The 27937-nt window shown below is 44.1% G+C and overlaps 1 protein-coding gene and 1 long non-coding RNA gene across 4 annotated transcripts in view; one reads left to right on the forward strand and one right to left on the reverse strand.

Moving 5' to 3' along the window:
- Positions 1-4855: 4855 nt before the first annotated feature.
- Positions 4856-27907, reverse strand: MTMR2 (myotubularin related protein 2). 2 transcript variants are annotated; one of them, XM_072134168.1, is made up of 15 exons: positions 27805-27907; positions 18517-18586; positions 18304-18369; positions 16812-16906; positions 16361-16471; positions 16187-16288; positions 15431-15514; positions 15197-15346; positions 14668-14856; positions 14152-14337; positions 12133-12339; positions 11938-12030; positions 11341-11454; positions 10306-10482; positions 4856-10200 (listed from the first exon to the last, which is right to left on the reverse strand). In XM_072134168.1, exons 3-15 carry the CDS (start codon positions 18359-18361, stop codon positions 10051-10053), a joined length of 1716 nt encoding a protein of 571 aa, XP_071990269.1. In that variant the 5' UTR covers positions 18362-18369; positions 18517-18586; positions 27805-27907; the 3' UTR covers positions 4856-10050. The 2 variants fall into 2 exon arrangements, with proteins under 2 accessions (XP_071990269.1, XP_071990268.1); XM_072134167.1 differs by lacking the exon at positions 27805-27907 and adding an exon at positions 20486-20598.
- LOC140117427 (uncharacterized) overlaps positions 23193-27937 on the forward strand; it is a 35535-nt gene continuing 30790 nt past the window's right edge. The window contains exon 1 of one of the 2 annotated variants that reach the window (XR_011853016.1): positions 23193-23228. This is a non-coding gene — a long non-coding RNA (uncharacterized lncRNA). Of the gene's footprint in view, positions 23229-24638; positions 24727-27937 lie in introns of those variants that run through there. The other variant, XR_011853017.1, reaches the window with a different exon arrangement.

Raw genomic sequence — 27937 nt, forward strand, 5'->3', positions numbered from 1 at the left:
GTTTTGGTTTAGACATGTGATGTGCTGGAAGCAGTTTTGCAAAAGCTGGTGGTCTAGTATTAGAAACATAATTCCTCCCCCAGAAATAGTGTCACATCGGTCCTCGATTTTTTTTGCGATGTATTACAGCTCAGTCCCATTCAATGAGATGCAATACCAGACAAAACCTAAGGGCAGATGTGCCCTTTTTTTTTTTTTTTTTTTTTTTTTGCAGAAACGAAAATTTACGGCTTAGGTTTAGGCTCTGAGGGTTACCATCCTAGTTGCTGGGGAATGCTGCAGAGTCCCATAATAATGGCACAACTCGCTGATCACCAGAATATCCCATCTCCTGTGGGGCAATTTAGGGAGCAGTCATATTGGATTTTAACATGCCCCTGTCCTTTGCCCTGGAGGAGATAAGTGATGTCTTGGTAGTTGCTGCCCCCTTTCACCATTTTAAAGGCCAGGTGTGCGTATTCATGGGGTAGTTGGAAGTAATCACTGTATGGGTATGGGGACCTCAAGGGTGGCATTCAGGGGTTTAGCATCATGTGGGGATTTTATAGATGCCCTAACATGATGGAGACATCAATGGATGTAGTACAATATACAGAGCTTAATGGGGAATTAGTGATGGTGGTAGTAACATAGTAATATTGTTATCCTATCTACAGATGATGTGCGCTCTGTAGATTGCGTACAAGCTGTGATCAGGGGCAACGTCTACATCAATTGTCCCCTACAATCCACCACTGCTCAGTACAAGGTCTTGTTATAAAGTCTGTTTAACCATCTCTGTTTTCGGGAACGCTGACAAATATAATCATTATTCAGCAGGTTCACTCACTATTCCTCACATAGAAAGTCTTATTCATGTTATGCATCCTTACAGTCCCAATTGTTTTGGGACTAACAGGAATGAGATGGATTTATATTCCAGGATTGTAGCTTTTTCCACTGTCCTCACACAGGCTCTCTGCCCACAGTTACTACACAGCCCCTCCTCTCTGCTCTGAGTAAAAGGTGCAGCAGGCTTCTAGCTTAACATGTTACTTGAAGCATGTGCTGATTACTGAGAGCAAAAAGAGCACAGCAGTGTGAGGATGCTGTGCACAAGGGGACTGCCTGCATATCCACAAGTGAGTCATATGAATTATGTGCCCAGTTTCCATGTATTTCAACAACTCCATTCACCCGTATAAGACGCCTACTGTCCCATAGAAGTGATTGGAGTTCTGGTTGAGAACTAGGATGATCTTATGGGACTTTGCAATCAACTTGGGTCCCATTTCTGAGATCCCAGTGAAATACGAAATCTTGTGGATGGGGAAATAGGGCCCTTTGTGTTTGACTTGTCATGGTACCCAGCTTTCCCAGAAACAGACATGTAAAGTGAGAGGCTGATATTTACTGCTGGTTATTATGGTACAAATTGATTTTTACTGAAAATATGTTGAAATTTCCCATAATATAGAATGTATATTTTTTTTCACTTTTCTATCCTATTTATATGGAACACATGGATTAGGTCTCGGCCTGTGGGGGTCAAATAAAAGAGGGAAATTCATCACAGAGCAGGTTTTGTTTCATATTGTACTATTGAAAAATGAAAGCTTAGCTGTGATTGGTTGCTGTGAAGCCCCCCATAGTGTGTATGGGATGTGTCTGCTGTGGGGTCTTACTATTTATTGCTTACATTATTTATGGCAGCTGTTGAGTTATACTTCTAGTAAGAGGCTCTGAGATAAATAGCGCCTCTCTTGTCCTGTGGGTGGTGTCTGGTACTGCATTCAGGTGAAAGAAGCTGAGCTGCAATACCAGACTCCACCTACAGAGGGGTCATGGTGGTGTATATTGTAATAATAATAAAACTTCTCCTTTTTCTATTCCTGGACTCTCCCTAAAAACTGACACTTATAGTACAAGGACTTCTCATTCATATACTTTATCCTAATTTTTAATTATACATGACCTACCATATAAACGCTAACCCCTCCTAACCAAAAGCAGTTTTGCCCTGTAATACACGGTGTTTGTTTCTTTTGGTTCACAACCCACTGTGCAATTTTAATTTTACTTTTTACATCAATTACATTTAAAAAAAAAAAAACCCCAAAAAAAACCTTTAACACTGAAAAAACTGTCGCCACAGTAAAAGATTCTTAAAGTCTCAAAGGTTTTTTTTTTTTTTTTTTTTTTTGTTCTTTCCATTCAAAGGAGCCCTGCTGGAGCTGCTTGTGTTTTTTTCAGTAGTGCTGAATTTTTATTTTTAATTTGTACCAAATTAAGGTTTATAAGATTTACGTTTTCGGAGGCAGAATCGGCAAAACATATGAAGTCGTTTTTGAAATTAGTTTTGTTTACCATGTAGGTTAAATAATGTGAAAATGTTTAGATTTAAATTGTGGTTTTCAGATGTGGCAATACCATTTTTATTTTGCAAATAATGGAAAAGGAGTTTATTTTCTTCCTTTTTTTTTTTTTTTTTTTTTTTTTTACTTTTTAGTCTGAATATGAGATGTGGATCTGCAATTGGTCCTAAAATACACTACTAGGCATCCTAAGTCTAGAGGTGTACCGAATGGGAAGACATTGCTGCATTTATGGCTGTGTGCACAAGGGACAAAAACTACCTGAATGTCAGAGAGGGGTTAAAGAGGAGCTGTCACTCAATTTATCGGCACTAGGAGCTGCTTACTAAAGTAAGCAGCTCCTAGTGCTTGATCAAACGCCGCAGTGTTAGAGTGATAGCGTTACCGGAAACCTCCGGTAACGCTAACACTGCGGCGGGGTACAATGTAATTGTCGGACAGCTCGCAAAGCTGTCCGATGTATTCATGAGGGGGCGGGGTTGGGGCGTGGCTAGGGTCAGTGACTGCCGCCTAGCGCACAGCAGGCACTGCCGGCCTATGGAGCTAGTGGGGCGGTCCGGGGAAGAGACAGCGCCTCGGACTGTCCCCTCATGAATATATCGGACAGCTTTGCAAGCTTTATGGCGTTTGATCAAGCACTAGGAGCTGCTTACTTTAGTAAGCAGCTCCTAGTGCCGAAAATTTAGGTGGCAGGTCCTCTTTAAACCTGAATAATGCAGGGGCGATATCTTTGTTTTTATTCCCCTTCACCATTAAGTTGGGACACCAAGAGATAAATTGTTGCAGAAGGCAGCAGCATAGTGGTTTATTACTAAATAGCGCCACCACAGGTAAAATGAAGCATTACCCATAATCTGCAGCCTGTGTCTCAGTCTCCCTCTCCTCTGCACTCATCCCATTCCCTCACCCCTCCTCTCTATATGGCATGTGCACTGAGCAGGCAAGGGAGAGGGATGTGTGGAAGAGAGGAAGAATATATGAGTCACAGGCTGCAGCTTCCCATGCCACAGAATGTGAAATAAAGTTTTATAAGGATGTGACAATGGCTTATTAAAATAAGCATAGCATAGGTTATCGCAACCTGTCGCCAGCTGAAAATTACATTCCTAATGACAGGTTCACTTTAAAAGGACTGAAACAGTATGAAGTAAAGAAACGTCACCTTTTACAGGGTCTTGTCTGGCACTACAACACAGCTCCATACACTTCAATGCAATACCGTATGCAGATTATAGGTAATAATGGTGCTGTTTGTGTGTGCAGGGGAAGAGTTTTTCTTTCGTCTAAAGTTTACATTTCTACAAACCTATAACTTTATAAAAGAAGAGCCAACATTAGATTCTGCATTGGTCTGAACGCTGTCATGTAATTGGGGGATGCTGCTTCTATATGTCTGAATAATGCACTTTTATAAGTACCATTTTATGTAATGTGTGTCCTGCCTTGCACTGTATAAATAAAGCTATGTAAGGCTATATGGGTCGTTGTGTTAGATGATCCTCCAGTGATGGATCGTGCTCCGTGCTCTGTATTCTGACAGATTGAATCTCACCTTCATCATAGCAAAGGCAGTTCTTGCATTGCTGCTGCATTTATTTTTAGCCTGTCACGTTTTCCCAAGGTTTATTATGTCTGAAAATACAAATGCTGAAAAATCTAAACTTACCCTAAAAGTAGGCAATTATTGGAGTGCATTTTGAGTTCTTTTCTACTTCTGCCATGATGATTCCTCCAACTAAAAAGAAATTGTTTAAAAATGGACAACCCCTTTAATATACCGTACCTATAGCTCTGGTTATGGATAAGAGTAAAGATTGCACAAATGATACCGGATGCGGTCAGACAGTAGTTTATTAAGGCATTAGCATCTCAAAAAAATCTACAGTATTAAAGTAAAGCACATATTCTTCTAAACAGAAGGTCAAGTGTTCAGTAACGTACCCCTTTAACCAGCCCCTTGTTATAGTAAAATCGGTGCAATGAATTATTTGCATAGTGTTAATATGAAGAAGTCCAGACAGACCCATCTAGATAAGGGGCAGCGAAGGAACATCCTGATATATCCACAGGGTCTTCTGGACCAAACAAGGATCACCATGGCCCCCTTATTAACAGAAGTTTGGCTCAAGTAAAGTGAGACTAAGGGAACATTACGAGTAAAAAAAATATGGCGATCTTTGGCCCCTTACACACTAGCAAGTGTTAACTGGCTGGAACCTCTAGTCCGACAGCTGACAATCGGATCTGAACTGACATGCAGAGTTTGGTTCTGGTTCCTCAGACGTTCCAGCCAACACACCACATTCGCTAGTGTGTAAGGGGCCATTAACTACACTAAGAATAAGGGCATACCTCTGACCCCAGGGATAGGACCCCATGTTAAAGGAGTCATTGATAAGAATGACCCATCTTTAGGGCCACACTCTTTAGATAGTAGGTTCCTACTATCTGATGTGTAGGATGTTGACCCCACATCAAACTGATATTGGGACTAAAAATCCTTTAGAAGCCTTTTTTTTTTTTTTTTAACGAGTTGCCATATGATGGCATAGATTTAATCGACACAAAAACTGTGTTTTACCAGCACCCAATTGTCTGATGTGTCGGTGTTTAAGACTTTACTACTACTATAAGTCAACGTCCATCCATTTGAAACATGATTTTTGTTTCCAGGCTTTTTGGTGTGTCGGACATTTACTTACAAGGTAGCTATACCTATACATAGGTGGTTTAAAGGAAATCGCCACCAGGATCAAGGGCTGTAAACCAAGTGTGTCACAGGGGGCACACACCTGCTTGTCAGTGTGCTTGGTTTACAATCCTTGATCCTGGTGGTAGAATTCCTTTAAAGGGAACCTGTCATCAGGAAGGTCAATTGGACCTGAAGACAGGTTACAGTAGCTCATTTCAAAAATGTTTTTGTACACAACGTGAATAAATCCAATCTTCTTCTACTTAATACCTCCTCCTCATTTAGGGAGAAGGATAAGGCTGAAAGATTAAGGAGACAACAACTAGTTTGACCTTCCTCCCTTACCAGGGAGCCAAGTAATGTAAAATGGATTTATTCATATTACAGGCGGTCCTCTACCGTAAGACAACCCCTAATTGAAGACAGACCTCTCTGCCCACTGTGACCTTTGGTGAAGCTCTCTGGATGTTACTATAGTCCCAGGCTGTAATGATCAGTTGTGAGGCGTCTGTAATGAAGCTTTATGGATAATCCTTGTTCCCATTACAGCAATAAAAAATATTTAACTCCAATTGAAAAAAAAAAATATTTTGTCTGGAACTACAATTGTAAAATATACAGTTCTGAATTACATACAAATTTAACTTATTGAGGACCTGTCACCCAATTTATCGGCACTAGGAGCTGCTTACTAAAGTAAGCAGCATCTAGTGCTTGAGCAAACGCCGCAGTGTTAGAGTGATAACGTTACCGGAAACCTCTAACACTGTGGCGGGGTACAGTGTAATTGTCGGACAGCTCGCAAAGCTCGTATTCATGTTGGGGCGTGGCTAGGGGAGGTGACTGCCGGCCTATGGAGCGAGAGAGCGAGCGGGGGGTCCGGGGAAGAGGCAGCGCCTCGGACTGCCCCCTCATGAATACATCGGACAGCTTTGCAAGCAGTCCGATGATTACATTGTACCCCGCCGCAGTGTTTGATAGCGTTACCGGAGGTTTCCGGTAACGCTATCACTCTAACACTGCGGCGTTTGATCAAGCAGAACGCCATCATGATGGACGAGGGCGCACAGCTACGAGGAGCTGCGCGCCGCACGCAACAGGGTAGGAGGAGTAATGTGGCTACTGGGGCGTGGAGTAGCCGCGCTGTGTAGCCTCGTGCTTGGCTACTCCACGCCCCAGTAGCCGCATAACGAAATTTACATATTAGCTCAATAAAGTGTACCAAAAGTTAGCGGGGACGTGAGGATTAGCTCTAAAAAGAGCTATCCTCACGTCCCTTACATCCACCTACCACCCGATCTACCTTTATAGGTAGATTCGTGGTGGTAGGTTCCCTTTAAGTACCAACATGTGGAACCTATCTTGAACGTATGCCAGGGACTGCCTGTACTGACAAAGACATTTGTACTGAACATGTCATAAGCGATTGGAAGCTGTCTTCAGGTTAAAAAAAAAAGACCTCCCTGATGACAGGTTCCCTTTAATTCCTTTTGGAGGTGAGCTAATTGCATACATTTCTCCCCGTAAGTATTAGGCCCGTTCCACACTTGCGATGAACTCGCATCACACGCTGCCGGGATCGCACGGCCCGAACGCTGCTCACCAGGAGTGATCTCAGCATGTCCGTTCACTCAGTATCCTGTTCCCTCAAAATCCACTTTACCTCACACAGACCCAAACATTTAAGTATAAGTGCCGGACTATCAGAATCCTTTATTCTCTGAGGTATTTCCATTATCATACGTCATTTATATGACTATAAGTGTGAACTGAGGTGAATTTAAAGGGGTTATGTAAGATTTATATTAAGATTTAGAGGAAATGTTCCACAGAACATGATAGCCCGAGGACAGTTTTTAAAGGGGTGTTCTGTCCAGGCTAAGGGAAAAAAAACATGACTTTTATTAATAAGGAGCATCGCTGCAGGTGTGGTGCTGTTTTTACAGCCATGTTATTCTTAATCATGGACAACAAAGGGAATTGTTAATCTGACAGGAATTTTGTCCTTGTCATTGCTGACAACCAATCACAGTGCAGCTTTCATGTTATTAGCCGCTGAGATGAAGTGAAAGCTACAATTTGCTTGGTTGCTTTGGGGAACACAACCGATTTTCCTGTCAGACATGTTATATAATCTAGTTAGTGTTGTGGGTTTTTTTAGCACTTAATGTAACGCTAAATCTAAAATCTCATATTCTTCTCCCTCGTTTCTGTATTATCTCTAGATGTAGTAGTCAAGGTACAATAAATAAAGTAAGGCAGCAGCGTAATAAATAAGTCCTCTGTGAAAACTCTTTGGTTATAATGATGCTACTATAGCTATTAAAAGAATCAAGTAACACAGATAAGGCACATCATATTTTCTTAAAGGCCTTAGGTGGTGGAGCCGGTTTAAAGGAAATCTACTATCAAAATCCATCATGATAAACAGGGCCACTTTCTAAAATCAACTTTACAAATTGTGGCTTCACAGGCTGTTACACTGTTCAGGTGTACTTCTCCCGTGTGCTAAAACTTTCTCTGCTGCCATGAGATTATGTCAGGAAAAGAGAAAGGAGGGAGTAGGGTGTACAGTGTAACAGCCTGTAAAGCTGAAGCATGGAGGGGCTCAGGTAATGCCTCACAGGAGCCCTTCAGGCTTATTAGCATAATTTAAAATTTTATATTTTAAATTTACAATAAGATCACCAAAGTAACAGTGCCCGGATCTGTGAGTAAGGCTACATTCACACAGACGTATGCCTGCCGGGCATATGATTGCCACGATGGAGAGGAGGAGTGGTGACCCCTCCCCTTCCATTGCTAGGTATTAGGCACGGAGCCGTACCACAGGGTAAGATAGGACATGTCCTATCTTTTCCCCCGTGTACCGTATCGCTCCGTGCGCCCATTGCCGGCCTATGAGCGTCATATGTACAGTCACATTCGTGTGAATGCAGCCTAAGTGTCCCTGGTTTATCCTTGCTTGATTTTGATTTTGCTTAACTTATTAACAGTTTTGCTTTGAGTGTTTCTTTAAGGCTCCTTATAATCTAGTAAGGCAACAGGAGATATTGATAATTGCTGGTGATTTGGTCACTTAAAGGGATTTTACCAAACAACCCTTTAAAGGCAATGCACGCTATTGGGCCATTTTCATTACTGTATAGAATTTTTCGAAAATAGTTTCAAAAACTATAATTACACAAAAATTTGTACAAATTTTTGTCCAGGCAGGCGGTGTCATTTTTCGTTTAGTCTGTTTAAATGTGCAGTTTGCCTATCGCCTACAGAGGAGACTACAGGTACGTTCCCTTATTTACAATTCTCATAATACGCAGTCATAACAATCCAACATCTGTTCGGTATACAACGCATGTCAGGGCCATAGACGTGACATGGTAGCAGAATAAAAGCTGGCAATACACATTTGTATTCTTCCAAAAATAGCGCCTCTCATGGCCGTGTATGGTAGTGCATCTCATTGCAAATTCGGATGCTCCTAGTTAAAGGAAATCTACAATTTTATTCTATGCATTATGAAGCAAACATACCTTGAGAATGCTGTTGCTTCACTGATGCAGAAACATATCTTGTTTAATCCCTGAACAGTGTGGTTTTGCTGAAAATACAATTATAAAATTATGATAATGAGGCTCTGTCACTCCTAATCAATCGCTGCACCATCCCCCAGCTCCTGAGTCACCCAGCTCAGGTTGATTAGTCCTATCTGGACAGTTCAGAAAGCTCTGCGTAATGTGTTTATCAGTCTACATTCAGCTTTCTAAGCTCCTGAATTTTATAAATGTGTTTTGAGGAGAACCACTCGGTTAAGGGATTAAACAAGATATGTTTCTGTATCAGTGTCGTTACAGCATTCTCAAGGTATGTGTGGTTCACAATGCATAAAAATAAATAGTAGATTTTCATTATAGACAGCGTTTTCACCCAATCCTAAGGACTGACACGTGACCCAATAGTTAAAACATGTAGTTTAGCAAAGTGTGCATACAGTATGTTGTCAGCTTGGGGATGAAAATAAGCGGCTTCCATGCAGATCTGGTGGCCACTTATCTTCTGCCTCATCCTACAGGTCAGTGTTGGGAAGTCCTCCACACATAGGAAAGTGGAAAGGTTAATTTGTCTTAAGGGGACACTGTCCCCAGATTTTACCCCATTAAACTACAAGTCCCCTCAGGTCGGATACAAAATGTACTTTGTAGAGTTCCCTCTATTATGTGAAATCTCCTCTGTTAACCTATAAAATTTCATGTAAAAAATGAGCAAGGAAGAGTCATATTTTGCATGAGATGAGTCAAGTTTTGAGGCTGTAGAGGGTGCGTCAATTCAGACATGCCCATTTTCAGTTGTATAGTATCTAGAAAAATGCTTATGGGCAAGAATGTCATCTTTCAGATTGCTTCAGGATTGTGGTTCTTTGAATTACAGATCCGGAGACCCGAGCAGCTTAGAAAAGGGCAGGAATTGGATTTTTATCAGCAACTATGTAGTTGCAGAACAAGTGATACAGAAAGGTATCTCACAGAACCACAAGCCTGATGTGATTAGAAAGACGAGGTTCTTCTCTTTATCATGACACCCCATGTTTCTTTGTGCGAAGATAGGGGCTTCTAAAGTGATGAAGTGCTGCAGCCTCTAAACTTTACTCATCTCTGCCAAATATGACTGCTCTCTTCTCATTTTATAGGAAACAGAGTGAGATTTCAAAAGAGGGAATTCTAGAAAGGACAATTTATACCTTATCTGAGGGGGTTGATAGTTTAATAGAGTAAAATAGGTGATAGGTTTAAGTTTAACACATGGGGTTTGATCTGCAATACCAGAACCAGGCTTAGGGAGGTGCTGCTTTTGGACCTATATTTCCAGTCTCATAAACCTGTATAACAATGCCAGTAATACTCTGCTATAATTATAACTGAAACAACATATCACCCCAGACTTTTGTGAGTACCCTCATCTTTCAGTAAGACTTTAGAGATTCTTAATTCGACTTTTCTATAATTGTCAAACCACAGTCTGCGAGACGGACGCCACAGACCCTCCTCGCTCGGAGGACAGGGAGCGATTGCTCATCTCTTGCTGAAGCTCTTCCAGTTTCTTCTGTAGCTCTGCCCGTTTGGCTAGTAAACCCTTGCATCGGCTATTGATGGTGTCCTGTGGGGGGGAAATGGAGGAACTGATCTTTTATATCCGACGCTCATGACCCCCCCCCCCCTCCGTGCAGGGATAAACATCACATTCTCTAGAATGTATACATACCTGGGGTTTAGTTCTTGGGTTCCACCTTACGTAGTATCCGGTCCACAGCTGCAGATGTCTGGTGCTGGTCACCGGATACAGGACGTGGTCCGAATAATCCAAAAAGAAAGGATTGGCAAAGTCTTCCAGTTGGCTGTTGATGTAGGACCAGAGGGAAACGCTCTCTTGTGGTACAGACTACAAGAAACAATCGGGAAGGGTGAATAATACGCTCATCTGTAAAAGAAATGACACTGCGGGTTTTTAGGTCCACAGCAAAAATTGCTGCAGACTCTAAGAACAGAATTTAATCATTGCTGGGGTTTGCTGCGGTCAGAATTACTGCACCATGACCTGCTGTTGGAATTAAAGGGAACCTTCCACAAGTTTGTACCCCATTAAAATACCAGCCCCCTCAGGTAGGGTATAAAATGTACTTTCTACAATTCCCTCTTTATATGAAATTGCACACAAAAAAAAAATCTCCTCCATGAGAAAACAGAGTCATTTTTTTACTTAAATGAGTCACATTTAGAGGCTGGAGAGGGGCCTCTAAAAAAACATGCTGCTGGTGTACAATTAAAGATAAGAATCTCATCTCAGTTCAGATTATGGTTCTGTGATCCACAAGACCGGAGATCCATACAGGAATCCGCAGCTTACGTTTCCAACTATGTCTTTAACTATCTGTATCTTCACAACCACAACCTTAATGTGATCTGAAAGATGAGATTCTTATCTTTGATATGACAAAAAACATGGTTGTAGGTGCTACAGAAGCAAAAATAGAGACATATCAAGTGACACTCTCACTGCAGCCTCTAAAACATGACTCATCTCTGCTCACTTTCACATAACTTTTGGAGATTTTTTTTAACAGATTAAACGGGGGAGATTTCACATAAAAGAGGGAATTCTAGAAAGGACATTTCATACGCTACGTGAGGGGGCTGCTAGTTCACTGGGGGTAAAATCCCCATGGGTGAATAGCCTATAGTAGTTCTGTTTAATCACTGATTCTTATGCTTTGTAGATCACACAGCGATCCCCTCTCACCTCTTCTACTCTCTGCTGCTCGCTGTCACAGAGAAATGTGCCGAAAAGACAGCTGTACAGATGATCCAGGATCGTCAGGAGGAAATGCTCATTGAACTCAAAGGCGTTCGGGAACTGAGGACATAAGAGACATGGAACATGTGACTATAATAAGGTATTTGTAATAGACATGAGTGTATTATAAGTGACCTCTCCAATCACAAACTAAACATATGTCCCTGTAGGTGAAGTGTCCTGTAGTCTACACGTCGGTGGGGAGAAAATCTATTGCCTTAATACTCTTGATTATCTAATTTGTAGTATTTCGGTGCACAATGGGTGTAGTCAGGATGTCAGGTGCACCCTCTATTCACCAGTTTCTTAGGGGGGAGTCTGGCACTGTCAATCAAGTGTGATTGAAATTAATGAAATTGTGCAACGAAGGGCGTTGCAGACTTCATGGCCGCGCCCATGGTGCCCCGAAATTAGCATTTACATAAAAAGATAGACATGATTATGATTAATCAGGGGATAAGCAGAGCCACAAATACCTGTTCACTGCTTATCTTCACCTGTATGGAGGTCACTATACATCCCCCAATGATCCCTGTGCCTTACCTGCCTGGTCATCTGCCACACACAGTCAATAAACTGCAGGAACACCGGGGATCTGTCAGCATCCGGGTGACTCTTGTTACCATGTCCGATCCTCTAAAAACAGAAAAACGTGTTAGGCTGCAATCAATGTGGATCTGGAATAACAATTCACATCTTTCATCATAATAAGTCAATGATTAGAATTTCATTACTCACAAGGAAGAACTTGTGGCCGAAGCCCAGCCATTCCTTCTCCACCAGCACCTCGAACCCCCGGATGGTGCGATAATACCCATCCAGCATGATCATAGCCAATGAGGTGAGCTGCGTGGTGCGATCCCAGCCATCGCTACAATGAACCACCACTGATGTCTTCCCCGATTCCACTTTGTCAGCGATTCTCAGAGCACCGGAGAGAATACACTGCAAGATAAATCACATATCAATTGGAGTCACAGTGCAGAGATAATACACACAGTGATGTCACAGTACAGGGATAATACACACAGTGATGTCACAGTACATGGATAATACACACAGTGATGTCACAGTACAGGGATAATACACACAGAGGTGTCACAGTACAGGGATATCACACACAGTGATGTCACAGTACAGGGATAATACACACTGTGATGTCACAGTACAGGGATAATACACACCGTGATGTCACAGTACAGGGATAATACACACAGTGATGTCACAGTACAGGGATAATACACACAGTGATGTCACAGTACAGGGATAATACACACAGTGATGTCACAGTACAGGGATAATACACACAGTGATGTCACAGTACAGGGATAATACACACCGTGATGTCACAGTACAGGGATAATACACACAGTGATGTCACAGTACAGGGATAATACACACAGCGATGTCACAGTACAGGGATAATACACACCATGATGTCACAGTACAGGGATAATACACACAGTGATGTCACAGTACAGGGATAATACACACAGTGATGTCACAGTACAGGGATAATACACACCATGATGTCACAGTACAGGGATAATACACACAGTGATGTCACAGTACAGGGATAATGCACAGTGATGTCACAGTACAGGGATAATACACACTGTGATGTCACAGTACAGGGATAATACACACAGTGATGTCACAGTACAGGGATAATACACACCGTGATGTCACAGTACAGGGATAATACACACAGTGATGTCACAGTACAGAGGTAATACACACAGTGATGTCACAGTACTGAGATAATACACACAGTGATGTCACAGTACAAGGATAATGCACACAGTGATGTCACAGTACAGGGATAATACACATTGATGTCCCAGTACAGGGATAATACACACAGTGATGCCACAGTACAGGGGTAATACACACAGTGATGCCACAGTACAGGGGTAATACACACAGTTATGTCACAGTACAGAAATAATACACACAGTGATGTCACAGTACAGAGATAATACACACAGTGATGTCACCGTACAGGGATAATACACACAGTGATGTCACAGTACAAGGATAATGCACACAGTGATGTCACAGTACAGGGATAATATACATTGATGTCCCAGTACAGGGATAATACACACAGTGATGTCACAGTACAGGGATAATACACTCAGTGATGTCACAGTACAGGGATAATACACACAGTGATGTCACAGTACAGGGATAATACACTCAGTGATGTCACAGTACAGGGATAATACACACAGTGATGTCAGAGTACAGGGATAATACACACAGTGATGTCACAGAACAGGGATAATACACACAGTGATGTCACAGTACAGGGATAATACACACAGTGATGTCACAGAACAGGGATAATACACACAGTGATGTCACAGTACAGAGGTAATACACACAGTTATGTCACAGTACAGAGATAATACACACAGTGATGTCACAGTACAGAGATAATACACACAGTGATGTCACCGTACAGGGATAATACACACAGTAATGTCACAGTACAGAGATAATACACACAGTGATGTCACAGTACAGAGATAATACACACAGTGATGTCACAATACAGAGATAATACACACAGTTATGTCACCGTACAGAGATAATATACACGGTGATGTCACAGTACAGGGATAATACACACAGTGATGTCACAGTACAGAGATAATACACACAGTGATGTCACAGTACAAGCTTAATACATGCCAATGACATCATAGAGGAAAATAATGTGTCATCACAACCCATCTGACATGAATCACCTACCTTGATATGTTCTAGCCAGTGAGTGGCCTCCAGGTTAGACAGCCAGTGTGATTCCTGGATGATTGGATATGAGATTTCCTTGAGCTTTCTCAGAGACTCCCTCATGACGTGAATGTTGTGGATTTCCAGGAAGACCAGCTCTGCGTTCTGATAGGCGTCCTCGCTCTCAAACCCTCCACCTTTAGACTGGAGAACAGAAGGGAAGTTATACAGAGCAAAACTGGACGGACTATGAGCGATAATTGGGGCCAAGATGGAGGTTGGGGAATAAGTGACTTCCAGGCGCCTCTAAGTGCGACACTGGTCATGTGCAAATCCAACGGTTGGATGATCTTCAATGGCCGAGAATCGGAATAGAACCTCATAGATCAAACGGTCACGTGGTCCCGATACAGGGACATTTATATTGTGTTTGTGCAATTTAGGGTCCAAGCCCTGAATAAGTGAGGAACAATAACCCCATGTAAATGAAATGTATATGAACTAACAGTAAAACCGTGCTAAAACAAGACGTACCTTACTGGCAATGGCGTTGGCGCTCGGTCTGGCATCAAAGATGAATATTTTGTGGGACTGAGCGTTGGCATCCATGATGGACTGCAGATACTTCTCATCCTCCTTACATCTCCTGCCGCTCACTCCCGGCATGGGCTGGCTGCAGCGTACGATACTAGCCTGAGTCTCCGGATGAATCCATGATAACACCTGATTGGGAGGGAATGTTATTAGCTAGAAACATCCCCCCTCTGACGGCTGACAAAATATATATCCCATCTTACTTCTCCCCATTACTTATATGGCACTAGCATATTCCAGGGCGCTGTACCAAGATTAGATTTACTTTATAAAATGGGTTGTACAAAACCCTAATCTCTACGAGTCGTGTCTAATTAAATGTGAAGGAGTTGCAATACCATACATGACCTGTAGACAGTTGTGGCGCTGTTTCTAAAAAAAAATCTTAAACTAATGTCGCTGAAGCACAGACACATAAAGAAGGTTTTTACACGCAAGACAATGCTGCAGTGCTCCGGTGTGTACTTACAGGGATCCGATCTTTGGCTCGGAACGCGGCTACCCTCCGTAATTCGTCATCAGACATAGTTACGGGGACGACAAGAGTTGCGGGATAGCTGTCACATAGCTCGTACCGATCATTCACTCGTGTAGTTCTCCAGCTTTCATTGGGCACCCCCTGCAACAGGGTAAAGAAACATGAAAATATAAAGTAACATGTGTCCATATAGAGTCTATAGAGGAGGCCAATAACACTACTCACCTGCCTTTTGTACTCTGTGATGGGGTCATAAACTTTCCACCCGTTTTCCGAAAACGTCTCTTTATACTCGAAGGCGAAAAGTGGCTGGGAAGGAAGAAAAGTTACACGTGGTCATTAGTGAAAATCTGCCCCTTACACTATGTTATAACCTGCGAGCAGCATGTTGTAATGAAATACACAGCGTCTCCCAACATATGCCACTTGCATGATATTCCTGGCTTAATCCATATGCTAATGAGGCAGGGGGTGCACTCAGAAGTGCCCTCAGCACTTGAAGCACTGCTATTCCCTCTCTTCCCAGTGTCGCTCTGTGCTACTCACAAGACAAATCTCCCACTTGTCTGATGGGGAGGGAAGTGGTCCAGGAAGGAATAGCAGAACCATGGATGCCGAGGACTCCCCGGGTGCACCAACTACCTCATTAGCATATGGATTAAAATGGGAATTTCTCAGAAACACCATAAAAATGAAAAGTATGCTGTTAATCACAGCGCATTTCCCTACAACGCTTGCTTGGGGAGATGTTAGACTCCTTTTTAAGTGTATGCTGTACAGTGTCCCTCAATTCCAGTGAGAAGGTATCTGGGCACAATACATGCTGTAGCATAAATCATGGCCATATGACTAAATTGGGCGCGTCACACACTAAAAGATGGGAGTGTCATAGACCATAAGGTGCAAAACTTTCCATGAACTCTGCATGAAAGTACAGAATCACAAAATCACATATTTTGTCACTGCTCTCAGAAGTCCTACCAATTCATGATTTAAAGGGAAAGCGTAGGCCATGAGACTCTCAAACACAGTCTTACGAGTGCGACCATCGTGCTTGTACGCAAATCTCATGTTTCTTATGTCCTGAAAAACAAAGAATTGTTAGATCTGATATCATTTTACTAGACACGTGGTCATGTATTATGGGGGTTTTACCTTGCAGACTACTTCCACACCATGAGAATTCTCTCCGCGCCCGGCAGAGACGCCAATCTTCTCTATGCGACTTATGATTCCAAGAGGAGCGTCCAGTATCAAGCGATGATCCTAATGGGAGGAGAACATGACAATGGAGGTCACAGAGTAATCTGGACTCTCCCTGTCAATCACTGTGTGTGGGCGGGGTAATCAGGACTCTCCCTGTCAATCACTGTGTGTGGGGGCGGGGTAATCAGGACTCTCCCTGTCAATCACTGTGTGTGGGCAGGGTAATCAGGACTCTCCCTGTCAATCACTGTGTGTGGGCAGGGTAATCAGGACTCTCCCTGTCAATCACTGTGTGTGGGCAGGGTAATCAGGACTCTCCCTGTCAATCACTGTGTGTGGGCAGGGTAATCTGGACACTGATTGAGATCTTTGTCCATTGTGTGACAGATCCCACACTTACCCGTTCCAAACTCTTGAAATACAATCTGTAGTTTGTAACCGTAAAGCTTCCACGAATAGCCCCTGTGAATGGACAGATGTAGGATATGTCTTTGGCTGCAAAAAAACAATAATAACAAGTTAGCCTTTCCTCTATCCCCTAGGTGCTTCTAGAAAAATACCTAGCAGCTGTGACTCTTGTAGGTGGAAACCTAGCTGCTGTGACTTACATCTTGTGGGTGGAGACCTAGCTGCTGTGACTCATCAGGTGAGTGGAGATCTAGCTGCTGTGACTCATCAGGTGAGTGGAGACCTAGCTGCTGTGACTCATATTTTGTGGTTGGAGACCTAGCTGCTGTGACTCATATCTTGTGGATGGAGATCTAACTGCTATGACTCATCAGGTGAGTGGAGACCTAGCTGCTGTGACTCATCAGGTGAGTGGAGACCTAGCTGCTGTGACTCATCAGGTGAGTGGAGACCTAGCTGCTGTGACTCATCAGGTGAGTGGAGACCTAGCTGCTGTGACTCATCAGGTGAGTGGGGACCTAGCTGCTGTGACTCATCAGGTGAGTGGGGACCTAGCTGCTGTGACTCATCAGGTGAGTGGAGACCTAGCTGCTGTGACTCATCAGGTGAGTGGAGACCTAGCTGCAGTGATTCATATCTTGTGGATGGAGACCTAGATGCTGTGACTCATCAGGTGAGTGGAGACCTAGCTGCTGTGACTTATCAGGGGAGTGGAGACCTAGCTGCTGTGATTCATATCTTGTGAGTGGAGACCTAGATGCTGTGACTCATCAGGTGAGTGGAGACCTAGCTGCTGTGATTCATATCTTGTGAGTGGAGACCTAGCTGCTGTGACTTATCAGGGGAGTGGAGACCTAGCTGCTGTGACTCATATCTTGTGAGTGGAGACATAGCTGCTGTGATTCATATCTTGTGAGTGGAGACCTAGCTGCAGTGATTCATATCATGTGGGTGAAGACCTAGCTGCAGTGACTCATATCTTGTGGGTGGAGACCTAACAGCTGTGACTCATCTGGTGAGTGGAGACCTAGCTGCTGTGACACATATCATGTGGGTGAAGACCTAGCTGCTGTGACACATATCATGTGGATGGAGACCTAGCTGCTGTGACTCATCAGGTGAGTGGAGACCTAGCTGCTGTGACACATATCATGTGGGTGAAGACCTAGCTGCTGTGACACATATCATGTGGGTGAAGACCTAGCTGCTGTGACACATATCATGTGGGTGAAGACCTAGCTGCTGTGACTCATATCATGTGGATGGAGACCTAGATGCTCTGACTCACTCCTCTTCTCGCAATGAACGGCTGTCCCTTTTCTAGTAAGAGAGAATTCAGAAGAGATTTTGAGGTGAAAAGCAGTTTAGGAAGGGAGAACTCTCCTCTGATAAGATACATTTATACAAAGTTTGTAAAAAAAAAAAAATTCTATCTATTGAGAGTAAAACGTTTCTGTCTCGTTCAGGTTATATTTAGACATTACCCATATCTTTAACCACCTCTCCAGGAAGCAGCAAGAGCTCCTCCATCCCAGCGAGCATGATGGAAGCTGAAAGGATAGAAGAGACTACGTATAACATGTGGCGGTATAATATTTACTTATTACAGTTTTATCTATTGTTCCCAGTTCCTGGTTATTAAACAAATGTGGATAGAATTCTCTGATCTTGATGAAGCTTCCCTTTAAGAACCTCACCTGTGCAGGAATCTCTAGTGGTGTAGTCTGGGGGCAGTCACATGGTCTTGGCCCGGTCTTCTCATCAGTCCTGTGAATATTATAAGATTATTACGGTTATATCCTGCGGTCCTCTCGTGCCTATGGGCTCACTCATCCAGTCTAGGAAGTTATGTTTTCTCCGTGTCATGTTGTGCCTGCCTGAGACAGCCGCGGTAAAGGTATATTTAGGAAGGGTGTGACGTGCTCTTCTAACTAACCCAACCCTGGTGGTTCCCAAGGTCAGAGGCTGCCAGCAAAACTGGCAAGTAACATAACTGGTATTGATTTTTAATAAATGCTGCTATAGAGGAACTACTACTCCCAGCATGCCCTGACAGCCAGGCCCGATAAGTGTCCAAATTCTACTTTTGATGTTTACTTTGAAGTAATATAAGGTCACATGACATTAGGTCAGTATGGTTGGTCATATGATGTAATCAGTAAGAAAACCCAGAATAAATACTGATAGCAACCAATCACAGCGCAGCTTTAATAAGTCTGGATAAGTTCATCTAACGCCAATATCAAACGTGCTTCTCAAAAGGGGTTTTGTTATATAAAGGGACGAGGTTGTATTGTGAACCCATAGCTGCTGCAACGACAAGCTCTGAGGTACAGGAACAATCTACCCTTATTACTCTTTATTTATATAGCGCACACAGATGACACAGCGATGCACAGAGCTTGCCAAATCGGTCCCTGTCCCCAATGGGACTCACAATCTAATCAACCTACCAGTATGTTTGGGAGTGTGGGAGGAAACCGGAGGACCCGGAGGAAACCCACACAAACTCAGAGAACATACAATCTCTTTACACGCACATAACAATTATGGGAGGTAGTCATAATGCAACTTGGTGTCCTGGAGATCAGAGGGGTCTGCACACTGCTGGGATATAGAAGATTGTTCAGCATCAGTTTTGAGAAATTGGGAGGCGGGCTGTGAGATACTAGGGGCGGACCGAGAGACACTAGGGGCGGACCGAGAGACACTAGGGGCGGGCCGTGAGATACTAGAGGCGGGCCGTGAGATACTAGAGGTGCACCGAGAGATACTAGGGGCGGACCGAGAGACACTAGAGGCGGGCCGTGAGATACTAGAGGTGCGCCGAGAGATCCTAGGGGCGGGCCGTGAGATACTAGGGGCGGACGGAGAGACACTAGAGGCGGGCCGTGAGATACTAGAGGTGCGCCGAGAGACACTAGGGGCGGGCCGTGAGATCCTAGGGGCGGGCCGAGAGATACTAGAGGCTGGCTGTGAGATACTAAAGGCTGGCCGTGAGATACTAGGGGCGGACCGAGAGATGCTAGAGGTGGACGGAGAGACACTAGAAGCGGACCGAGAGATACTAGACGGGTGGATATGAGAGGGTCGGAGAGATACGAGATAGTGATGGGAATTCCGGCTCTTCTTAGTGATCTGGATCATTAGGCTCTGCTCACTAAGAAGAGCCGGCTCTTTTGGCTCCCTATTAAATATATAATAGGGAGTCGCAGGCCAATCAGTCACCCCACACCACTTTTAACCCCAGTTACAAGGACTGTGGTGAGCCGTTTAGGGGCGAACGACCCATCACTAATAGATATTATATACTGTACCTAGTAAATAGATATGAGATAAATAATAGATAGTTGGGATATATAGATATATATATATATAAGACAGATATGATATAGTTATTACACACATAGAATAAAGAGATAAAACATGCATTCGTCCTCAGCAACTACAAGTCCCATAAGACCCTGCATGACTCGCAAGGGATGCTGGGACATGTAGTCCAGTCTCCGCACACGCTTCCTGTTCTCTGCCACAACTAGGACGAAACTACAACTCTCATCATTTCAACGAGTTGTAGTCTCTACATGGGAGTGCAGAGCCGCAGCCTCCTCTCCCTCCCACACACACACACGGGCAGACCCTCCCCGGCTCCTGCCCCCTCCTCACCCGCAATGACAAGGAGGAGGAATCGGCCGGCCGATCTTCTACAACTTCTTACCGCAAACCTCGCGAGATGTCACCGAGGAGGCGAGATTGTGCGCTATGTAGGAGGGGAGGGAGGGCTGACAGCAGGGGGCGCTGCACACACACACACGGAGGCAGAGTTCACATCATTATAACATATCACTAATAAGGAATATTATATCATTCATATCAAAAGTGATATTATAAAAATAGTTAGAAGTATAAAATATAGATGACATTGAGAGATTTTAGCACAATGGCAAAAAAAAAATTATTGTGATGTTTGTTCAGTCTCCACCTCCCCAAAAAAAGATTGGGAGAGATTTTTGAAAATTGTTATAGGTGTTATTGACAAGACAAAAAATGTGAGAAATCACAGCATTAGGCTCTGTGCACACAGCGACTGAACCTCACAGAGTTTATGTAAAAATGACATAAAATAGCTTTAAGTGAACAAACCCTTAAAGGAAATCTACATCAATATCCATCATGATAAACCAGGGACACATACTCATAGATCCAGGCACCGGGACTGTGGTAATATTTGTTATCCATGGCCTCCTTCCATCTAAAATCAACTTTGAAAAATATGCTAATAAGCCAGAAATGTTCTTAGGGTGTTATAAGAGCCTCTCTGACCTGTAGCTTCACAGGCTGTTACAATGTCTCGCCCTCCCCATGCCCCCTCCGCACTTCCTCCTCCCATCATGTGCTGATGCAGCCTGTTAAGACACAACATGCAGGGGCTCTGGTAACACCCCTAGAGCCCTTCCTGATCTAGGAGTAAAAGTCCCTGATTTATCATGATGAATTTTGACGGCAGATTTCTTTTAAAGGGGTTTATCAGAAATATGGGAAGTCTCCAGAGACAGTATGGGAAAAATAAAACATACTCACCCTGCTCCAGGCACACAGGGTGCATTTTCCATTTTCACTTACCGGGTGGTCCTGTGTGGCCTGGAACTTCCAGAAAATCAGAAGAATTGGACCCTGGAACCTGGAGCAGGATAAGTACTGTATGTGATCTTCATTTTCCCGTCTGGTCCCCCTGGGGACTTTCCATATCCCTTGGAATCCTTTTTAACCCCTTAACAACGTGTGATCTATTAGTACATCACACGGCTGTTACGGAAATATCGAGGGGGCTCACGGAATAACGTGATTTTCATAGCTTTAACCACGTGGAACAAGGATCGTGAAAAACCTATAGTTCCTTTATTGCAGAACGGCAGGTCAGCAGCAGGACAACTGTGCTACTTTTCACGCTGGTGGAATACAATGGGTGAGTAAACCTCCCTTCATGCAGCTGCAGGAACTGGTCATCAGGACTGCAGCAGTGGTCCGCAGCTCTGCGTAAAATTTCTTTGAGCTGTATCAGCTTTTCTGCATCAGCAGCACAAATCAATGGAGTGATCTGTCAGAAATCAGTTACCGAAGACTAACAACCTAGTGATGGGCGGTTCACTAATGAGCCATGTGAACGACAGAAATTGACTCTTCCCTTAAAACTTAATAACTCACATAGCCCAGTCCCAAATTGGATAGCCCAGCCACTACTTTGCACCGAACATTGGTGTTAAAAGTGTTATGGGAAACCTCTTCTTATGTAATTACATAGGGAGCTGTTTAGGAGTCAGAAGAGCCGGCTCTTTATAGTAAGCTAAGCCAAATGATCCAGATCACTATAAAGACCCAAATTCCCATCACTATAAGACCCAAAATCCCAGGTCTATGCCTATATTTATAAACTTAAGAGGGGGATATTTACCATACACTGGCGTTCGTGCGCTGTCGTATGATAGCCCCGTTGCTGCATTTTTTGCAGGACGATACATCAAGAGGTTTCCGCCTCGGGAAGGTTGCTGCGCATCGCCCATCTCTACGCTACGCCCATCTCTACGCTACGCCCTACCTGGCGTAGAATTGAACGCAACCGACAACTTTTCATATGTGAAAAGTCGCTGGCAGCAGCAAGTGCACCGGTGCGGGGTCAGTAACACCCCGCATCGGCCCCTCGGCACCCTCCACTCCGCCGTCCATGCCACCCTTCCACACCCCACTGGCGTGAAGGTGGCGGATTGGGGCAAATAATCACAAGTGCTAGCAATAAGCTAGCATACAGGGCCTTTACGCCACTGACGCGCAGAGGCCCCATCAATATGCCCAAAGAAGTCTAAGTTTGGTGTCTGGAAAGTTCCAGGGGACCAACCCATAGGACAGCCTGCTTTTCACCAGTTGTGAACATAATTAAACTAGGGATTACATACAAAACTGGATTATTACTCTCTAGAAAAGCTGTATCCCTGAGCTACAGATCACAACAGGTTGATCAGGCCTGCAGTGTCCACTTCAAGATCACCAGACACAGAATTTAGTAATGATCCCAACTCTGGGGCATTACATAGTCCCTACTTTTTAAAGGGAACCTGTGCAGGCAGTTTGGGAGAATTAAGAATACCAAAGAAAAGAATTGCAGAAAGGTATTCATATAAAAAGTATGTCTTTTATTAATATTACACATAAACCAAAATGCAAGTATATATACCGTATATCCCACAATGGGGAAATCAAGAATTAAATACACACAGGGGAAACAATTAGTCCCAGATGGAAAATGGGACATGCACAGAGTACTTAAGGCCCCCTCCTTTTTCCTGACTGTCCTACGGTCAAACAAGTGCCCATAAAAAGTGATTCAATACGTCCAACCATGGGACAGAAAGAGGTAAGGTGACTATAACAAAGTGAGACCAGTAATTAAGATAAACCGGAGGTACCTTCCGGTATTACAGGTTCAAAAAAGGTATCTTTGCAAGACACACTTACCCATAGGCATAGTAGCGGGCAGACCGGGAACAGTCAGGTGGGGAGGCCAGATGAATTACCCCGACTCGCTTTTCGCACAATATATATATATATACTTGCATTTTGGTTTATGTGTAATATTAATAAAAGACATACTTTTTATATAAATACCTTTCTGCAATTCTTTTCTTTGGTATTCTTGATATTTTTGGTTACAGAGTTGTATTGGCTGTGCCATAATATGTAAGGGCATATTTGTAGTTTGGGAGAATTAAACTGCCAGCATGTCTTTATACAGCTGTGGATTAAGGTCCAAACATACCGTATATACTCGAGTATAAGCCGACCCGAGTATAAGCCGAGGCCCCTAATTTTAACACAAAATACAGGGAAAGCCTATTGACTCGAGTAAAAGCCGAGGGTGGGAAATGCATTGGTCACAGCCTCCCCAGTATATAGCCAGCCAGCCCCTGCCCCAGTGTATATAGCCAGCGAGCCCCTGCCCCAGTGTATATAGCCTGCCAACCCCTGCCCCAGTGTATATAGCCTGCCAGCCCCTGCCCCAGTGTATATAGCCTGCCAGACCCTGCCCCAGTGTATATAGCCTGCCAGACCCTGCCCCAGTGTATATAGCATGCTGCAGCTGGCGGACAGATCGCACAGAAGATATGCAGGGGTATTTATTTTTTTGACTCGAGTATAAGCCGAGTTTGGGGTTTTCAGCACATTTTTTGTGCTGAAAAACTAGGCTTATACTCGAGTATATAAGGTACTTAGTAGACATCTGATTGTTGCTGTGTCAAAGAGAAAACTGAGTATAAAGTTGCCGTGGGTTTTTTGAGGTAGGTCCACCCAAGGTGGGTCCTCTGGCGCTTTTGCCGTGAGACTGGTTAAGTCAAAGGCAGAACATCTTACTTTATTGGACAGTCACCCTGTATCAAGAACAAGTATAGCGAAACAAGGTTTACTGCCCATAATCTGGGGGTCACCTTGCTGAACTCATGCTGACTAGTGCTGCATTGATTGGTCCTGTGGTGCTGCTGAAAGGAAACATGGACCACAGCTGACCTTGAGAAGATGGTGCACCAGGGACTAAGCTAAACATTTGGGTCATGCAATGTTGAAAGTAATAGAACGACTACAGAGGGGCCAAAGCTGATTATTTGCAGTGGGTCCTATTTTTTTTATTGTAGCCCTTGCCACATGTATCATTTGTTTGTGCCCTGGGAGCTGACAGAGACCCTTTAATCCCCCCCCCCCCCCCCACCATGATAAATTTTCCTCTGCCTCCTTGTTTTTGCCAAGTTGTCCAAAGAAATATCTTCAGCCTGGTGTGTTTGTGGATACGCAGCGAGTTAATGGACCGCTTTAATAATCCTAACATTGATAAAAGAACGGCCGGAGACCTTACTGTAAAGGTAAAAGCTCTGCCAAATCCTATTATCCACAAATCAGCTCATGTTTTCTAGTAACCCTCTTCAAAGGTTTCGTAGTAATTCAAAGCATCGCTGCACAACCTGCACATAAACATCATTAGGAGCATTTATTCTGCTTCCAAATTTTTTTTCGTAAGAGCTGTACTCCCCTGCCAGAGAGTAACGTCTTGGAAAGATATTTCCTTACGGCTGAAAATCTACTTACGGTGGCCAGAAAATTAGATTAGAGAAGCTGTTTACCACAGGCTCAGCTTCTGAGGCCCCCGAAAATCTCCTACTAACACAAGTGGGAGATGCAACCGCTCATACCGGTAGATGTAGTGTTATATGTCAAAGGTTCTATGCAGGTAGATACAGTATCTGGTAAAGTGGGTGTCACTGATACCTAACTGCTCTCTGCCCTGGCATATATATGGGGGGTCAGTAGCGGTGGTCTTCCATTGGGTCAGTAGTGGTTACAGTCCATTGGGTCAGTAGTGGTTACAGTCCATTGGGTCAGTAGTGGTTACAGTCCATTGGGTGACACAAAGTCACTTTACCCATACCTACTTATGGCAGGATTGTGCCATAATAGACATCTTCCCCCTTTCACACGAATCTATACACAACCAGGTCGTACCCCAAGCTTGCATACAGCTGCGCGCTGGAGAGAGGGAAGATTGCAAACTCTATCTTTCTCCCCGTGTAACGTACGGTACATTTGGCAATATGTCCATTCAAATGGATGGACCTATTGCCCATTGAAAAGGATGTGGCTGTATATAATATACCCATGTATATTGAAACATTGGTAGCAAAAAAACATGCAGGTGAAAGGGACCTTATTTCGAGTGGTTGGATCAGGAGAATAGGTGACTAAAAGTCCATTCCCTTCAATGGAAGTCCATCCCCTTCAATGTATGTGCACATGTGCTCGATTCGCAATGCGTCACGTCTTCAGTTGGCAGTGCTTCGCTAAGGAAGGGTAGGGAAGTGTTAAACCCTTGAGTGGTTTTGCTCAGCTGCATCTAAGTCCGCTCATTATCTAGAAGTAAAAGGCAATCTGTCATCAGTTCTGACCAAACAAAGCAGCAGCCACTGTTTGGTAACAGCCCTGAAGAGCTGTGTAACTATACCTTGCGAGGGCTCTGGGCAGGTCTTTCAACCTGAAGAGCTATTTGCTCTTTTCACTGTGCCGTCCCAAAGCCCCTCCCTAAGAGTAGGAGTTGTATAAGGATTTTGGTTGGCTACATAGAGCAGTCACTCAGAACAGAGGGGGGCGGGGCTGTGAAGCAGATCACTGCAGAGAGCAGAAAGCTCTTCAGGCTGAAAGACCTGCATAGAGCACGTGCCAGAGCTACAAACCAGGAATAAAGGAAATTTACCACAATTAAACACAAAAATTAAACTAATCCGACCTCCTGGTGGACGTGTGCCTTCTGAAGGGGAATTCCTGAGAGTCGGGTTTATGTCAACGCTTCTCGGACAGGACAAGGGGAGGTAGGTTATCATTGCCAAAACTGATATTTGATTCTCTTTAAAGCTCTGATGAGTTGGGGATTTGGTGCCAGTTATTAGGTATGTGTTGTTTCTGCACAATTTGGAATTTTGTTGCCTACTTTCTGTTCTGTTTTCTGACCACTCCTTGTCTTTTGATTTTTTACTGCTCTGCCATATGATAGTGACTATTCCCTGGACAAAAAAATGTCTTTCTTACATACCCTCTTGGTTTGACTGGGCTTGGTAATATTGACTTTGGTTTTCCCTTCTCTATAGGCAGTCAGTTTAGAGAACAGCGCCCAATTGGGGGCCATCTAGGGCTGTCATCAAGTAGGCAGAGATATCAAGGCTCACTCACCCCTTGCTGACCGGACACAAGGGACTTTAAAATTATACCCCCCACAATGTGGTTGCAAACCTATTTTGTGGAGTATTTTTTAGAGAACCATAGACACAATGGGGCAGATTTACTTACCCGGTCCATTCGAGATCCAGCGGCGCGTTCTCTGCGCTGGATTCGGGTCCGGTCGGGATTTATTAAGGCAGTTCCTCCGACTGCTGCTGCTGCGCTGAAGTTCCCCGGGAACGCACTGGAATACACCGAACCGGGCTGAGTGAAGGTAAGTGCAAGCTCCGCGACACATTTTTTTTAAATGCGGCGGTTTTTCCGAATCCGTCAGGTTTTTGTTCGGCCACGCCCCCTGATTTCCGTCGCGTGCATGCCAGCGCCGATGCGCCACAATCCGATCGCGTGCGCCAAAATCCCGGGGCAATTCAGGGGAAATCGGCACAAATCGGAAATATTCGGGTAACACGTCGGGAAAACGCGAATCTGGCCCTTAGTAAATGACCCCCAATGTATTGTAATCTGGCACTCGTAGAATTCCATGGACACACACTACGCCTCTATGTGCCTCCAATTTTAGATTATCTACAGTTTCTGAGAGGCTGCGTTCACACTGAGTTTCTCCTGATCGCAGTATATAAACACAGCCTAAGTAATTGGAAAAAGCGCACTGTGTATCCTCCTTTGGAAGCAGTGTGTGAGTCTTATAGCTCCATATGAGCCTTTATATATATATTAGTTTTCATGATACATTGGGGGTCATTTACTAAGGGCCCGATTCGCGTTTTCCCGACATGTTACCCGAATATTTCCGATTTGCGCCGATTGTACCTGAATTGCCCCGGGATTGTGGCGCATCGGCGCCGGCATGCGCGCGACGGAAATCGGGGGGGGGGGGGGGCGTGGCCGAACGAAAACCCGACGTATTCGGAAAAACCGCCGCATTTAAAAACCGAAAAAGTGTCGCTTGGGGAGCGCTTACCTTCACCTGGTCCGAGGTGGTGCATTCCGGCGCGTTGAGATGACTTTCAGCGCAGCAGCGCCACCTGGTGGACGGCGGAGGAACTACCTTCATAAATCCCGGCCGGACCCGAATCCAGAGCAGAGAACGCGCCGCTGGATCGCGAATGGGCGAGGTAAGTAAATCTGCCCCATTATGTGTGGGATTGATAAATCTGTACAGATTACAATTAGAAGATACTCGCTATGAAAATGTGTATTAATCCAGAACATACCTTAGGCCTCCATTCTGCAGCTGCGGCTCCTCTTCAGGCCGGACTCTCTTACTGATAATGTGTCATGTCCTGCTCTTTGAACAGAGGTATACGGATCCCTGACAAGCGTTTCATGTAGCTGATTAGTAATGTG

Source organism: Engystomops pustulosus, chromosome 2, assembly GCF_040894005.1.
Source record: "Engystomops pustulosus chromosome 2, aEngPut4.maternal, whole genome shotgun sequence".
NCBI classification, from domain to species: domain Eukaryota; kingdom Metazoa; phylum Chordata; class Amphibia; order Anura; family Leptodactylidae; genus Engystomops; species Engystomops pustulosus.